Consider the following 16,272-nt stretch of genomic DNA (forward strand, 5'->3'; position numbering starts at 1 on the left):
TGTGTGTGTGTGTGTGTGTGTGTGTGTGTGTGTGTGTGTGTGTGTGTGTGTGTGTGTGGTGCGTGTGTGAGGACAGCTGCTTTGTGTCGATCAAAAGCAGCAGCAGCAGATTCCCTGCAGTGTCCTCTGGAGTTGAGCTCACTTTAGCACACGTACATGCTTGTACGCACTCTTTTTCTTACTTTGTTAGTTCCCAATTTTCAGGTCTGTTGTGCTACTAAAACATTTGTTACCTATAAGAAAGAGTAAGTGTTACAGGAGAACAACAGACTTGATGTAGCCCCATGTGATCGCCACATAATGGATTACCTTGACTTTTTTCTTGTGTCTAAAAGAGCTGCTAGACTTATGGACCATTGTTTAGTCTGGGATTCATTGTTTTGGTCTTTCTCAAAAGCTGTTATAGACGGGGGTTATTCATTATTACAGCGACTTATATTTAAAAGTCTTAAAACAGTTGGTCGCTTTACAAAAGTGTCTTGGACTGCCAGATATTTTACAGGAGAGGAGAATACCAGGAAAAAAGTATCCAACAAAATAAAAGGAAATCCTTGAATCCATCCATGAAAATGAGGCCACATCTTTGGTGATTTAATCGAATGTCTTGTTATGGCTTACGAAACGTTCAAAACCACAACATATTTAAGGCTTTTTATGACTAATAAAAAGATCAAATACTCATATTGGAGGAAAAACAAAACAAAACACTTTGATAATTGCTTATCAAAATAATGTACTTTCTTTTTGACTCTTTGAATCAGTTGCACCTCTAAACAGTTTATAGATGTAATTCTGTAGTCTCCGTTTCTTCTGTTTTGGGGTTATTTGCAGCTGCTTGGCCCACTGGCATTTCTGTTGCTTTGATACTCAGTATTGGAGCATTCATGCAGTGTTTACTAGCAGCGAAACTTCTCTGCCCATGAATGTTTATTACTAATGGGAAACAGAAAAAAAATCAAGCTCTAATTAACTCAAATTCAACCCCTTTTAAAATGCAGAATAAATATTAAAAGGCACGAGTGCTATGCTTGACCTGGGTCAAACATGGCGTTCATTGTGGAAAAACTACCCTTTTAAAGTAGTAGACTTAATGTCTGTTCGGTGGACATGCACAGTCTCTAGATGCCAGTAAAGGAAGGTCTTTTATGAGAAATGTTAGATAAGAAGAGGGGAAAAAATGGGAGAGGCGATTAGCCCAAATATGCTTAATGTCAGTTTTATATTTTTTCCTTCCAACATGTTGTTTAAAGTTTAGGTTTTTGGTAATTATGCTCACTCGCGTGCGTGTGCACGTTTGTGTGTAACCCTTCTTCTTTGTGTTTCTCACTCTTGACTCTGACTCTCTAAACGTGCAGGCTGATATGTCTCCTTTCCCTGGGGATGGTCCAGATCTGACAACAGCTAGGCCTACACCCCATGCAGGAAACCCATCCCACTGAGATATAATATGCACGGTTGTGCATGTGGATATTATGCCAAACCAGTGCCAGTTAATGTCTAGTATTTGTATAGACGTTAGCTTTTCTGCAATCTTGCTCCTTTTGCTTTTTTTATCAAGCAGTTGATGATCATACACTCGAGGAATATGTCCTCATTAAACTTGTATTGTGTTCATTCCCCACTCTAAAACCAGTATTGATTTTTTTGCCCCATTGTGATATCCATCCTCAGCATGAGCACCCGCTTACAGTGCCACAAAATCTTTTTCTTAATAGCGTTTCTCTGAAATCTGTGCCAGCAGAGCCCCTGTGCAGGTTCAAACAAGGACAAGGAACAAGCGATATTTTTTCATAATTGTTTCCTTTAAGTCAGATGGATTTTTTTTCTGAGAAGAGCATGAAATAAAGGTCAAAATGTTCACCCAGTAAAGCTTGACAGCTGCCTCCAGCCTTCTCCTCTCCATCTTCCTTGTTATTCGCCTTTTTCTATGTACCACATATCTGTCTGTCTCACTCTGTCAAGGTCTTTTTCCTCCCTTTCTTCCTATCTGTTTTGTGCCTCAATCGCAGTTCTCTCAGTTAATTATTTCTTTTGAAGATTTGATTTTTTTCTTGTCATTGAAGAGAAATTGCTTCTAAGAATGACTATGGCGAAGAAGCTCATGATAGTGACCTCTAATTCAAATGATACACAATATACTGCAACGACACCGGATTAAGTACATTTTTGTTTCATCTTGCGTATTCTATTAGCGCGTACAAGGGTATTCAAGGTTGTTAAAGATGATCATATAGTACTCATTATGTATGTTCAACTTCCTGAAAACGAAACCTTTAAACAGAAGTTACTTTTATATAAATAAAAGCCAACGTAATGTATGTATAGTGCTTAAAAAATGTAAGTTTAATGCCACTGTTGCCCTTAATTACCAGTGCTGGTACATCTTATAATTCATGTTGTTACATATGCATTTTCAAATGTAGTGTTTAACAAAAAGCTGAAAAAATATCCTAAAGCACATTATTATTTTTTGAGTTTGATTATAGTTGATTAAAATTATAGTTATTTACTCAGATCCCTGAACATAAAAATTGGTTTTAGTGGTTGAATGTTATGATTTGGGTATAAAATGTATTTTTTTTTTGCCAAATAAATAATATTTAAATTTTTAGATTTCAACAATTTTTGCCAGATTTCTAAAATGTTTGTGTTTTTTTTTTTTTTTTTTTTTTTTTTTTTTTTTTTTTTTGTTGTCAATGACAGTTGGTCTAATAAATTTGGTAAGCACTGTATGTGAAAAAGCCAAGCCTGTTTAGAATTGCTTGTGTATATTGATTATATGGACATGTATAAGGTCTCTTTCCTACAAATAGGTGTTTCCAGTTTTAGTTCTTTGCAAATAACCATCTTGGTAATGGCTTCCTTTACAGGTTAACAACTATGTGGAGGAAAGAGAGGAGATCAACCTGATTCATCCTGCCAAAAAGCTCCTGTTGTTGTGCCCTGGATGTGTCTGTCTCAGGGAGTCTCTCTGGCCAGTGGACTTGGTCAGCAGCAGCCCAGCCAGCCTTGATCTGAAGCCCTACATTAATACTCAGCACTGTCATTCATCTTACACCTCCAGGTTTGGATATTCATGTTTTCTTTTGTCTGAAATGTCCTGTTTAAAAACAAAATTTGTCCTAAGGGAAATGACTGAGTCCACAAAATGATACAATTTACAAAATGAAGAGAATTTAGGTGTGAAATTATACTGCATGTGAGACGTATGAACATAATTGGGGGCAAAATCTTGTGCTGTAGAGAATATTCCATTACTTTCCAGTTCTTAATTGGTCAAACCATTAACTAGTAAGAGTTTTGCTAACAGATTAACTGACAGTGGTGCTGCTTGTTAGCTGCATGCATCACCAAAATGCTACATATTTTACCTTCAGTTATGTAATCTGAATGCTCTGGAAATTACAGACTGGATATAACATGAGATATTTAGATTAAAATTGCAAACAAACTTTATTTCTAGGTTTTATCGGTCTTGTAGCCAGAAGACGAAGTTGGGTTCCCTGCTAACTGGAGCACTGCTAGAGGCCACACTCGTGCTTGGTGCTCGCACGGCACTCCTTTACCCGTTGCCCCAGTGCCCCAACAGCCACGCTGTCTTGAAAGGTAGGCTTCATGTTGTTGTTTGCATGCACGTAATCTTGGGAAAATAACTTAATGTGATATAGAGTATGTGTATCTTAAATACACAGACAGATGACACATTATAAGGAAAAAATAAATAAATTATGCTGTGGATTTTTGCTGGCATGGTTTGATCCCACTTATTGTACTTGTTCTGAGTGAAACATGCTCTCTGCTATAATGCCCGCATCCACAGGGCATGAGACGCCATAGAAAGGTTTGAGAAGTATGAAGTGACCTAAATGCTATCCTATTTGCAATCATCATCTCGATGCGAACAAAGAACTGTGGAATATTTTGGACTGACAGCGCTGTCCACCATCATCAAAACACAGAATGAGGCAGCATCCTTTGGAAGAGACTCCTGAGACTTGGAGGATCTATTCCAGTGCACACTGAAGCTGTTCTGGCAGCATGTGGTGGTCTAACACCTTACTAAGACACTTTCTGTTAAGATTTCCATTAATTTGACACCTGTCTCAACATTATAGGATAATTGGCTCTTATTTCTGCTCATAAGATAATAAACAGAGGTGCACAAATTGGATCCCAAGTGAAGCGGGAACTTCTGGGATTCTCATTATTCCCCTGCGGTCTATTGCTCCCCTCGTTTTCCTCCTTGCTGCACTTTTCCCACATGATTCCTTATCCACAGCGTGATCTGGGTATGTTGGGGTCTGTAGTTGATCCCAGTGGTTGGCCTTTCCCTCTTTCCATTCTCTTTTATTTGCCTTGCTGTGTTCTCTCCCTTCACATAGCCCTCACCGTCTCCCCCTTTCCCTTCTATTCTCTAATTTAGACACACTCGCGCTCAAGTGGTTTAAGAAAGAAGGAAAAACTTCCAGACATCATAGAGTCTACACAACACTCATTACACACACATCAGGTTATCTGAAAAGAGGCGATATGCACTTCAAACATGCTTGCGCCGCTCCCCAGAAAAGCTTCGGAATCACAGCACGATAGACTTACATTCCAGCTTTTTATGCAGCAGAGGATCATCAAGCTCTGCCCCTTAAATGCTTTGAGGAGTAAATTAAAATGTCAGTTGTGAGAAGATAAGACAATAAGCTAAATTCTATCATGCATATAGCGTTTCACCTCTTTTTCTCACTCTCACTGCCCTTTTTCCTCAGTCTCCACATGACTTCATTGTCCAACCAGTCAGGTTGTCGGTCCGTTGTTCAGCTGTCTGTCTACCTTCTCTGCAGAGATGTTACGTATGACTTAAATGTAAGCCAATACTGTCATTAATTTCCACTGGCAGTGAGACAGCGGACAGGCTGTCTCTGACAGGATCAAGGAGACACACACACTCAGATGCACACACAAGTATGCAAGCACATTTTTCTGTTTCTTTCTTTTTGATTTGCTCTCGGTCGTGTTAATAATTATAAAGCATTTGTTTTTGTCGGGCCAGCTTTTTTGAGGCAACACACAATCGCACACAGACGCACGCTTACACTGTGCATATCTTTAACGTGACACACTGTTCTGTTCTAATGGGTGTTACAGGAAACAGAATTGAGCCAGACACGCGCACACATAGCAGCTTAGAAGTCTTGCTCATGCATAGCATGAACCTCCGCCCGTCAAAACTTGTAGAATTTGTAATCAAGCAACAAAGTTAGTTACCCATAGCCATGTTATTATGCTTTTAAATAGGCATGTGTTGCTATTGTGATGTAATATATTTATTGAATCTAATTTGAATGATTTTATATTTAGTTTATTTTTAGTTCAGACTATGATATCCCTGTAACAAACACATGCTGTCGTTTTCCTGTTTTAAAAGCTCTGAAGCACTTACGAGCCTAGAAGTAAGGAGTGCTGAATCGAAAAGTCAGAAGTGGTCTTTATTACTGTAAAATTGGCCTTGGGTAAGGCATTGACTCCCCCAGCTGACATTTTGTCAGGGCACAGGTTTAAAGACGTGAAAGCTAAAGTGATTATCTGATGTCATAAAAGACATTTTATTATCCCGAGTTTGGGCAAGCTCTGCATTAAGTTTCAAACTTGGATAGTGTTGGTGTTGTTATTGCTTTCTTACCATTTTTGGTATTGTTCCTCTCTTCAGTGCTCTAACCTGATTCTGGTCTTTATGTTGTTTTTTTTTTTACAATCAAAGTTATGTAGCTGTTAAAGTAACTAGTAAAGTAAATAGTACGTATGCAGACATATTTATAGATTTATTACCAGATTATTTCCTTAATTCATTTCTTGTGCACATTGTGTGTCCACTGTATGTTTATATTTAGAGTATGGATCTCATACCTGATGATATAAAGACAGAGAAGTTTACTGGTCCTAGTGTATTCAGACTATATGCACATTGCAATTTTGGGATTTTCGATAAAGATTATTTATTTTGAAACGTGTTCTGCGTCTCTGCTACAAACGCTCTAAATGACTGCAAAGATTATTGCTGGACTAGCCTTGGTCTATTCTTAGTTTTCCTATGAGTTCTGAAAGGTGGTGTGTTTGTGGAAGGCTTCTTTACTGCCCTGTCGCTCTAAAGAAATGAAAGGGTTTTGCTCGTTCCTCATACATATGTTTGTATAAATGCGTTATGTTTTTCTGTTGCATCAACATTTGGTTCTAGAGGCAGAGTGGGAGAACCATTTTGAAAATGATAAATGCAACTCATGTTGGCACGTGTTTGAGTCAGCGTGACAGTCATGTTGTGGTGAGGGGAAACGTGTGACACCTATGAACACAAATACTGGCATTTGGAAGCAAAAGGGTAAGGACAGGGTGGTTTATGCCGCTAACATGCAGGTAAAGAGGAATGCAGACTAATGGAGAGCGCACACCGCACTGTGGAGAGTGCTGGTAGTTAGGGTTGCAGTTATGTTTCATGGCGCTCGTCTTTATGAAATGTGTGAAGCTTGACGCCGGATCAGCTGATGCCAAGCGTTCATGTTTGAACAATGCTTGGCAACCCGCACTACGAGCTAAAATGTTACTTTATATGTGTACCATTTTCAGTCTGCTTCAGATTACAACAAATGTAGGATGTGCAACTCTGGAGTCTATGGAGAGATTTGAGTGAGGTAGAAAGGCAGAAATTAAATGAGAATTTCTCATTCCACTTCAAAAGCAGGTGTAAAATGCTAATAATTGAACAAGAGCTTTGACTTTGATTAGGCATTCATGCATAGATTGCATGTTGCCAGTGCAATTGCTTTAAAAATGACAAAATAAAACAACAATTGACAAGAGTATTTGAAAACCACTGAGCTACCAATCGCAAGGTGCTTTTCTTCACCAAACCCGGGCTTGCAGATGAGTCAGCTTCATTCTCACATCCTGATTCAGCCTCACTTTAGCCCCGTTTGCTTTTTTTCCCTGCATTGTTTAAGAAGGCTTCTCCACGGGCTCGACTAAAGTGTTGCCTTAGCGAGTCAGCCGGCTAACACAAGATTTGTAATTCCAGAAAACAGGCTCGTGCCAAATTATCTTATGATTTAACGCTCGATTGATGCACACAGCTTGGGTTTGCAGCGATAAAAGTTCTGTCATTAACCTTTATTATTATGTGTTGCTTTATTAGTGGGCTTCAAGTATATACTTGTCTTTTGCAGCTACTAGATTTAGATATAATATTTGAATACGTTTACACATTATAATGGCTGTGTTAAATCAGTAGTCTGGTGAAGACTGATGTATTTATTCCTCCTCTTAATGCTAGCAGGTTGTGTAAGTAGAGTCAAAACAAAATATATTCCTTACATATACACACTCTCTGCTTAAATAATAATAATAATAATGATGGATTGCATTTATATAGCGCTTTTCGGGGCCCTCAAATGTGCGATCCTTCAGGACTGTGAAGGAGGTGTAACTCTTCAAATAGTGTATGTGTAATCCTGGCACTAAATGTTTACGTCTGCGGTGCTTTTTCCTCTTAAAGCATCCAGACTCAAAAAAAAAAAAAACCTCAACTGAAGACCAGTGGGATTTAGCCATATTTATGTCAACTCTAAGTGGGGGTTGTTTAAAGTGATTTTCTTGAGATCATTTCCTGCATTGTACTGCTCAGAAGGAAGTAAGTGGCTTTAGTTTACAGGCTGCCATCCTTCTAGCTCAATGTTGGTGTTTCTTTCTCCTTATTTCTTTCATTTTCTTTCTTCCTCTCTGTTGTCATTGTACATTGTGTTGCTTTTAAGACCCATTGACAGCAGATGTGGTGGGGAATCAAAAGGAAACTCTCAGGGATTACCAAAAGACGTATTGTTCGTATGCCCATTTCAACTAAATATACATTGACATTCCTATTGTGACATGATACACGCACAGTCATTACGTTTTTTCAGTTGTAAAGCTTAAAAATACTGCTTCGTTTTTGGGACTGGGGGTAAATTGGCTATTTATTTCTTCATACCTGATGATTAATGCAACAAAAGTGAAGTAATTTCACGTAATAAAGTTGTAAAGGACATAAAAGGGAACACAGCTGTGTAGATTTCCAAAGTTTTTAATGATCTATATATGTGTGTGATTTATGACAGAGTAGTGGGATAGTATGCTGGGTCTGACTGTAGCGCATGGCTGAGAACTATGTATAGTGTCGTTGAAGAGGGGGTGGGAGACACAGAGAAACAGAGATTGTGTGTAATAAGAGAGAGCGCAAGCGAGAGAGTGAGAGGAAAAGAGAAGTGCATGTAGTCAGGAGACATCGAAGAAAGACCGCTTTGGTGATGAGGACACGCAGTGAAGCTGAGTGACTGAAAGAAAGTTGAGAGGGAGAGAAAGATAAAGCGTTAGTTAGAGAGAGGTCAAGTTAGAAATGGAGTAGGTGGGAGAGAAAGCGAGAGAGAGAGTGAGAGAGAGAGAGAGAGAGCACACAGGCAGCTGCAGGAGAGACGGGACTGGCGGCTCAAATGTGGACGAGTGTACCTCGGTCAGCCCGGCACTGAGCTGTCAGTGTGGGAGGCAGCGTGGCCAGCTGTAGCTAGCAACCATGAAGCACTCTCACAGAATGGACTTCAAGATGATCAGTGAGTAGTGGAAATGTGAGTTGCAGTGCAGAGCAGTGTCTTCACACAGTCGAGAAATGAAATTGTGGCTTTCTGCTGGTTTCAGTGACTCAGTGGAGCACAGTGCAAATGCAGTTTTGCATGTGCTTTGTGTCTGATTCAGATCCTCCGTCTTCATTCAGTTGTTGACAGAGAGAACGTGGTGATTTACCTCTGACTTTTCATGCTTCATTGTATTATATCGTGGCCGTTGGTGACATATGTTGTCAGCAACGGACGTGTTTCTTTATTACGTTTTTTAGTTATTTAAGTTTCATTATTAGTCATTTTAAAACCTGGAGAGTCTCATGGACTCTGTGGCTGCTATTACTACTTCTGTTCTTGCTGTCTAATTGGTGCAGAATGCAGGCATACACTTTCAGCAATGCAACTGTCTCGTGGTTTTATTGTGTGCGGTTCAAAGCTGTTCAAAGAGATGTCTTCATTTATATATGTAATTTTAAGTTGTTTACTGATAAAGTGAATGCGTATGTCACTAAACACAAATCTTGTATAAGAAGACTTAAGACTTAAGTTTAAAGTGTGATGATGATCAACTGTTGTTGCTTGTTGTCACAAAATAGAGGCAGGGGGCAGTAGAAAACGCTGATTTCAATTTTTGCAAAAGGCATTTTGTTATTTAAACATTTGACGAATGACGCAAACTTTTTGAAGACTGACCTTGAGAAAGTATTTTGCATTTTGACGTATGAGAAGCTGCAGAAATCTGGGTGACTTCACATTGAATTGATCCTTAAAGTAAACACTTCTTATATCTTTATAACTTAGTCAGAGGTTTGTTTTTCTCAGTTGTGATGCTTCTCAGTGTTTAAAAAAATGGACCTCATTCACATGACAATGTAACTCAATTACCTCCTATATGAATGACAGTTTTAATAAGCAACAACAGTTAAGACAGTGTAACTTTATGGAACTGTTTGCTTGATTAGCTTGAACTTTACCTTTGTTTTTGTTTTTTTCCTAGTCCTCACTGAATGTTACACTTACATCTGCAGCTCGTTCTTTGTGTGTAAGCGAGTTAATATCTGAACCCAGTGGTGTACTCCCTGATAAGCCAGCAGTCAGACAGATCAGTGTTCACTGCTGCTGCTGCTGCTGCTGCTGCTGCGTGTCTGTGAATTTTACTGCAGTTGTGAATTCCAAGTACTTGCACTGTGTATTCTTGAGTGTTTATGTTTGCTGCTGTGCAAGTGTTAGTTTGTGCTCTACTGCTGTGTACTACTGCTTGTTGATTTTTCTAGTGTGAATCGGGCTCACTTCTGTGTATTTTCATGTGTATATGCAAACGCAGGGGAATATCTCGGGTCATGTAATGGACTGAAGGTCTGGTAAGCCATTAATTGAGCCAAAGACCATTGAGTTTAAAATTTCTCGCAGATAGAGTACTGTGCAAAAAGTGAAAAGAGCTACTCTGCATTTCTTTATGTTTTGCCAAGAGATGGGCAATTGGAGCAACGGTTTATTTAAACTTGTGCAAACAAACATGGTAATACAGTTGTACAGTTCTAACGAGCTTGAACGTCAATATTTGGCACGAGCACCTTTATTCTTCAACACAGCCTGAACTCTCTGAGGCAAACTTCTTGTAATTTCGATAAGTAGTCATCAGGAATAATTCTCCAGGCTTCTTGAAGGACATTCAAAGCTCTTCTTTGGATGTTGGCTGCCTTTTGATCCGTTCTCTGCCAAGATGATCCCACAATGCTTCGATAATGTTGAGGTATGAACTCTGGGGAGGCCAATCCATGACTAATAATGTTCCACTGTGTTTGTGTTTTTGTTTTTTTGTTTTTACTGAATCCGTATATGCTTTCATTGCATTGCCATTTTGTTTGGGATCATAGTCAATTCAGATGCTTTCTACATAGTATTGAATGGTGGATCGAAATCTGACTGTTTTTCTTTTTCCTTACTAATTTGATATTTCAATTTTCAAAATTGAACCAGTAGCTGTTCCTCCATGTTTTACAGATGGTTGTAGACACTCACTGACAATTACTGTTTGGCTATTTGAACAAACGTTTCATATTTGAATTCATTACACCATCAGGACTGTTGGAAGTGATTTTTAGTCCAGTTCTTGTATAATATGGCATACTTCGACCCTTTCTCCCAGGTTCTCTTCCTTAAGAATGGCTTCTCGACAGCCGCTCTTTCATTCTGATGTGGCTTTGGACATGACTTTCAGATACTGTTCAGCTGCTGTTAATGCTGTTTTTGTATGTTTTTTCTCATGCCTGCTGCTTCTTTTGTCCTCTGCTTTTCCAGTTTCCGCAAATATTTTTAAGGACACACTGCAGACCTTGCTAAGCTATGACAAGTTTTCACCTCGATGGTGCAAAAGCTTAAGGAAACCACTTAAAGTTGGTTCTTTAAGTACTTTGGCTTAACAAACAATAAGAAATAAACAAAAAAAAATTCTATAAAAATGATCTGGGGCAGGTACTGTAGTAACAATCGCTGTCAAAAACTTTAAAAGACCTTCAGACAGTCAGGAGAATTATTAATCAAGACCATTAAAAACAAACAAACAATAAAGTCTGGATCCTGAGAAGCAAGATATTTATTTATTTATTTTTAAAAGAGGGGAAACTTAAGACTTTCACACAGTACTTAAAAAAATAGCATGTTTCACAAGATATTGGTGATATATTTATAGGACACGTTTGTGCAACACAAACCGCCTTAGACCTTAGACCAAAGCTGTTTGTGCCGCACCTGCTTGCTCAAGTATGTAGGGCACACGGAGAAGTTGTCATCAGCTCTAAACGTACTTCTGAGAACAGTACATGCAGTGTGTGTGCATGCACATGGCTGGCAAGTCAACAATCATGTTCAAGGTTCATCTTGTTTGGTTAGTATAAATAAATGTGATTCACTCAAGAAATGCTTCTCCCATTTCGTTTCATGTTGATTGATCATTTGGACAAAAGTCTCCTCGCGTTGCTTCAGTTTGCATTGGGGTGAAGCTCTCAAAGCATGTGCTCACTGCATGCAATCAATCAGTGCTGGTTGATAAGACTGCTGAAGTGATGATCACAACTGAAATAAATCAATAATGTGGCAAAAGTAACTAAAGTTTAAAGTGTTCATTTTAAATTTAAAAGTTTAATAAAACTGACTTGATCTATCTAACACAAACTCAAGTCCAATATTTATAGAGCATGTTTTAAAAGGGCCACAGTTGATTGAGGTGCTGTTCACATTATGGGACAGACAAAAACAAGAAGAATATTTCACAGCACGGAAATGTGAATCAAAATCAAAATGTAAATAAAACAAGTGAGATAAACCTGATACCTTAAAACAGAAGACAAAACTAGAATGAATATATCAAGAAAACAAACACAAAAGAAGGAAAATCTGCACATTGTCATTTCCCAGCTCTCAGTGGCATGCTTATTTGTTAAAACAGAGGTTTAACCATAAAAAGGATGTTCAGACCATGCACTTGATCCACAGCTGTATTTAGAATGCAAACACACACACTCACACATATTTATATTCCGCATGCATTATAGATGAGGAAGCTCATACATAAAATGCACAGGGACATCATGGTCATTTAGTCCGTGTTCGTGCTCTTTCGATCTCTTGATGCATGTTCAGTTTTACCCGTCAGTGTTTCTCAAACTAACGATTACGATGTGTAATTTGTAAGCGCCCTATTTTCCTCAGTCCAATCTAATCCACAGCCTTCTTCCATTGAGTAAGTGCTCCGTGCGGTTGTTTATTTTTTTTGTCACTGTTGACATAGTACAGTATGTGTGCAGCTTGGCCTGAAGAATTCAAAGATAGCGTGCCCGAAGCAAGCTAATTAAATGTTACCATTTACTTTGACAGAAAACATAGATTGTCATCTCTTTACGGTTTGGATGTTTCTTTTTGTTTTAATGCACATTTGCATTTCATTAATTCTGCAGAATCTCTTAAGACCTTTTTTTTTTCCCTTCACTCCCTTGGCTGACAGCTTCGGCCATCTGTGTGTTGTCTTGTTTAAAGGGATGAATAAATGAATGATTGAGAACACTGCATGGTCATGAAATTCATATAGCTAATTTGAGGAGGTGTCTCAATTTCCACTTCACAAGGCTTGCTTGCAATAACACTTCTGGGGTAGAATTGTGGAGATTGATCATCTATATGAGAAAAACTATCACTGTCATTTTAATTACTTAACACAAATTAACTGTTTTAAAGTCACCTAATGGAACTGATGTTTACAGTTAGTTCATTCTGATAGAGCTTATAAAAGTATCTGTATTTTAGCGCATCTGTACGAGGCAACAATAAGAGCATCGACTTTATGTTATTCGATTCAGCCTTTTCAGTTTCGGATATTTTTATGCAAGTTAAAATGGTTTTGTTTCACAGCATTTGTGTGAAATGGCATGTTAAAATGGGATAATATTTATTCTACGTAATCTATCTATGTAAGCAGACTCTTCAAGCCACATTTCTCTTTTTCACCTGTCAAATTATTTCTATTCTGATTCATTAAATGCACAACTGTCGTTGAAAAATGTGCTCAGACCTTTTACTGTGTAATGCGCCATCATTTATAACTTGTAGTTCTGTCTCTCCGTGGGACATTTAAAGGATTTAGTGGTTTCTGCTGTCTCTCTAACTGTGATAAATGGCTACAACTTGCTCTGCAATGTAAACTATAGACTTTCCAGCTATTTTTACTGATTCCTTCCTTCCTATCTGTCTTCTTTCTTTCATTTGCTTTGTTAATTTTTCCCTCTGTTTCCTCTATCCTACTGTTTTATTTCTTATGCAAAGTATTTTTTTTCCTCCTCAGCTGATATTTTCCTGCTTCCCTACTTTTTATTTTATCGGTTAAATTATTTATCCTTTCTTCCTGCTTCCCTTCCTTCCTCCTTGTCTCCTATGCTTAGTGTGTCCGTCTTCTTATCCCACAAATACACACGCACGCACGCACGCACGCACGCACCGTGAGTTCATTACACAAGCTGTGAGACCGGATCCACAAATCAAACTGTGTAAATAAGCAAGTTTTGTTCCTGTGGAGCAGCCGCTGCTGTTGCCATGCCTACCTGTTGCACATCTCAAGGGTTACCAAGGACGACCTTTAAGTGTGTGTCTGCTTCTGTATCGGTGTTGTATCAGTGTGACTGTGGGAGGGGGTTGGAAGGTTTCTGTGTATGACAGTTGACAATGACCAGAGAGTCTGTCTAACTCCTGCTGTTCATTTTATTTCAAGTACGTCTCCTTGGATTTCACGAGGTTTTACTGTCGGCAATCTAATTCCCATTAATTCAACACATGAAGCTGATTCTGTGGCAGACATTTCACTCTAACATCTTCCTCCCAACATCCTTAACCATAGAGATATTGGTGACATCTCCTTGCTTTTGTCTGAATGTTATAGATATTTTTTTCCACTTGTAGGAGCATGGAGGCTTGGGAAGGTTAGGTTTTCCCAATGACTAAAATAACTGTTTTATAGCTGAACACAGGTGAAACTTCTCAAAGAGTGTTTCCTGACTGAGCTCTTGCAGTGAGAAAGTTCTGTTTATGTGGCATCCATCCCAACAATGTACAGAATGTCTACCTGGCAGCTCCTGCGCCATTGTAGGAACTGTCCATTAGTCCTTTGTTAGCAGAGATGAGGACAGGTTTTGTGTGTGTGTGTGCGTATATGTGTAAACAGACAGACTAATGGGCCTAACTGAAATCCAAACATAGGATCTGGCAGGTGATCAGTGGTGTTTACTTCCCGTGGGTGAAGTGGAGCTTCTCTCGGTGGATGGAGGAATAGAGAGTGTATAGTTTACTGGCAGTGATGGATCACAAGACTTGGGGCATGCACAAGAAAGCCAGAAAAACAAGGCTTTTAAACTTTTATAGTGAAAGTTAAGTATCTGTTAAGATAATGTTTCACTGTTAATCCCTCCTCTCTCCCTCATTTCTGTGATAATGCTTTTAACTGGTGCGTGCATGCATGGTCTCTGCTTTGCTCTCATTTCTGACAGCTCCCTTTTACTCAGAATTGTTGGGCATAGATGCTGATGTATAACCTGACTAAATCTTTTTCTTGTCTTTATCTGTGCACGCAGAGCGTCAGCTGGCCAGCAGCATGACCAGCAGCAGCACTCTTCCTCCCAGTGTAAGCGGGATCAGTAAGGAGCTGGCAGACCTGCGCCACCTTGTTCAGTTCCCCGAGGAGATCGCCTGCATCCTCACAGAGCAAGAGCAGCAGCTTTACCAGCAGGTATAAGAGAATTTACATAAAATATACATGAGGGGGAAAGCAGAGGCAGGAACGTGCAATTACAGCTATCAACATGATCCTTACACTTTATTTGAAATTGTACAGCTGTGTTTTATTGTGGGGAGGTTTAGCAAAGAGGTTGGCTGAGGAGAATAGTAGGTGGTGGTAAGTAGTGTCTGTAATGAAACAACAATCCCAGCCATTGATTGAGAGCGTGCTGTCTGTCTGCAGGTCTTCCCTTTGGACTACCTCTATTTCCTCACCCGAGACCTGGGCAGTCCAGAGTGTCAAACTAAACGCCACCCAAACCTCAAGGCTTCACTGTCAGCGCCCGCCATGCCCACTCAGCGAAGTAACGCCGTGGAGGAACTGGTGGCGCGGTTCAACGAGGTGGGTGGGGCTTTCTGTCTACTTTGTCTGCACTCCACGAATCTTTTAGCACACATGTGAATGTAGTTACACAAGGCCGTTACACAGCCTGTCTAGTTCTCCGCAGCTCAGGGTTTACAGCAGCGACTTTTTATATACACAGACATGTGTAGTGCATTCAGGAGACTCTCACATCTTACGCAGATGCATTTAATGAAGTTGTGCCAAAGGAACCATATGGAGATAGTTTTCATCTTAAGAGAGCACTTTTCAGTTAATAAGTTAGTTGTCCTTTGATGATTAAGTGGCATTGAAATGCAGTTCTTGCAGTAACATAAAAAATGAAATTGCAATTTTTCTCTTATTTGCTGTGCGAGTTATACGGACCTATTATGAGCGCAACTCACTCACGACCATGTTCACCGGCTTAAGTTACACCCCCCGAGCCTCGCTTCGTTCACGGTAAATGACTTTGAAAATGCACAAATCCACTGCTGCGAAAGAGAAAGTGCTAGAGAGATTGATTGGAGATGATGATGTCATGTTTAGGTTGCATGCCTCTTCGCATCAGCTGGTTTTCATTTAAGTCAGCCAGAGGAGAAGCACGAAAGACAGTTTTCCAAATGTGCAGTGTTGCCATATATGGTCACAGTGGAACGAGAGTCATATTGACAGCACTGAATCTCTCCTGTTTGTACTGGTGAACCCTTCAGCTGCCTTTAATTGTGTCAGGTTGGGTTTTACCTTTCATTTTTGAACTGTGGAATATATTTCAAGGTTAAATTATTACTAGTTAATTCACCTGACTATTATTTTTATTTTCCCTGATTAATAGTTCACAAACGTTTCATGTCACTGACTGGATCCACTGTTTTTGAGATGGTAACTAATTAAGAAGTTTATTTCCCCACTTGTAAGACAAGACTTTTCAAATAAAATGAACAAGCCTAGCTTTTTTGATAGAGTTCATTTTTAAGGCATGTGTGGGAGTGAAACATTAAT

At 39.2% G+C, this 16,272-nt stretch overlaps 1 protein-coding gene across 4 annotated transcripts in view; it reads left to right on the forward strand.

Moving 5' to 3' along the window:
• The window catches only part of plce1 (phospholipase C, epsilon 1), a 79,830-nt gene that overhangs the window by 34,781 nt on the left and 28,777 nt on the right, over positions 1-16,272 (forward strand). For all 4 annotated transcript variants that reach the window (XM_084937705.1, XM_084937703.1, XM_084937704.1 and 1 more), the window contains 4 exons: positions 2,871-3,064; positions 3,464-3,606; positions 14,747-14,901; positions 15,133-15,291. In XM_084937705.1, the coding sequence (XP_084793831.1) occupies positions 2,871-3,064; positions 3,464-3,606; positions 14,747-14,901; positions 15,133-15,291 (651 nt within the window). The remainder of the gene's footprint in view (positions 1-2,870; positions 3,065-3,463; positions 3,607-14,746; positions 14,902-15,132; positions 15,292-16,272) is intronic.

Source organism: Perissodus microlepis, chromosome 8 (assembly GCF_051167445.1).
Source record: "Perissodus microlepis isolate ML-2025 ecotype Zambia chromosome 8, ASM5116744v1, whole genome shotgun sequence".
Taxonomy (NCBI): domain Eukaryota; kingdom Metazoa; phylum Chordata; class Actinopteri; order Cichliformes; family Cichlidae; genus Perissodus; species Perissodus microlepis.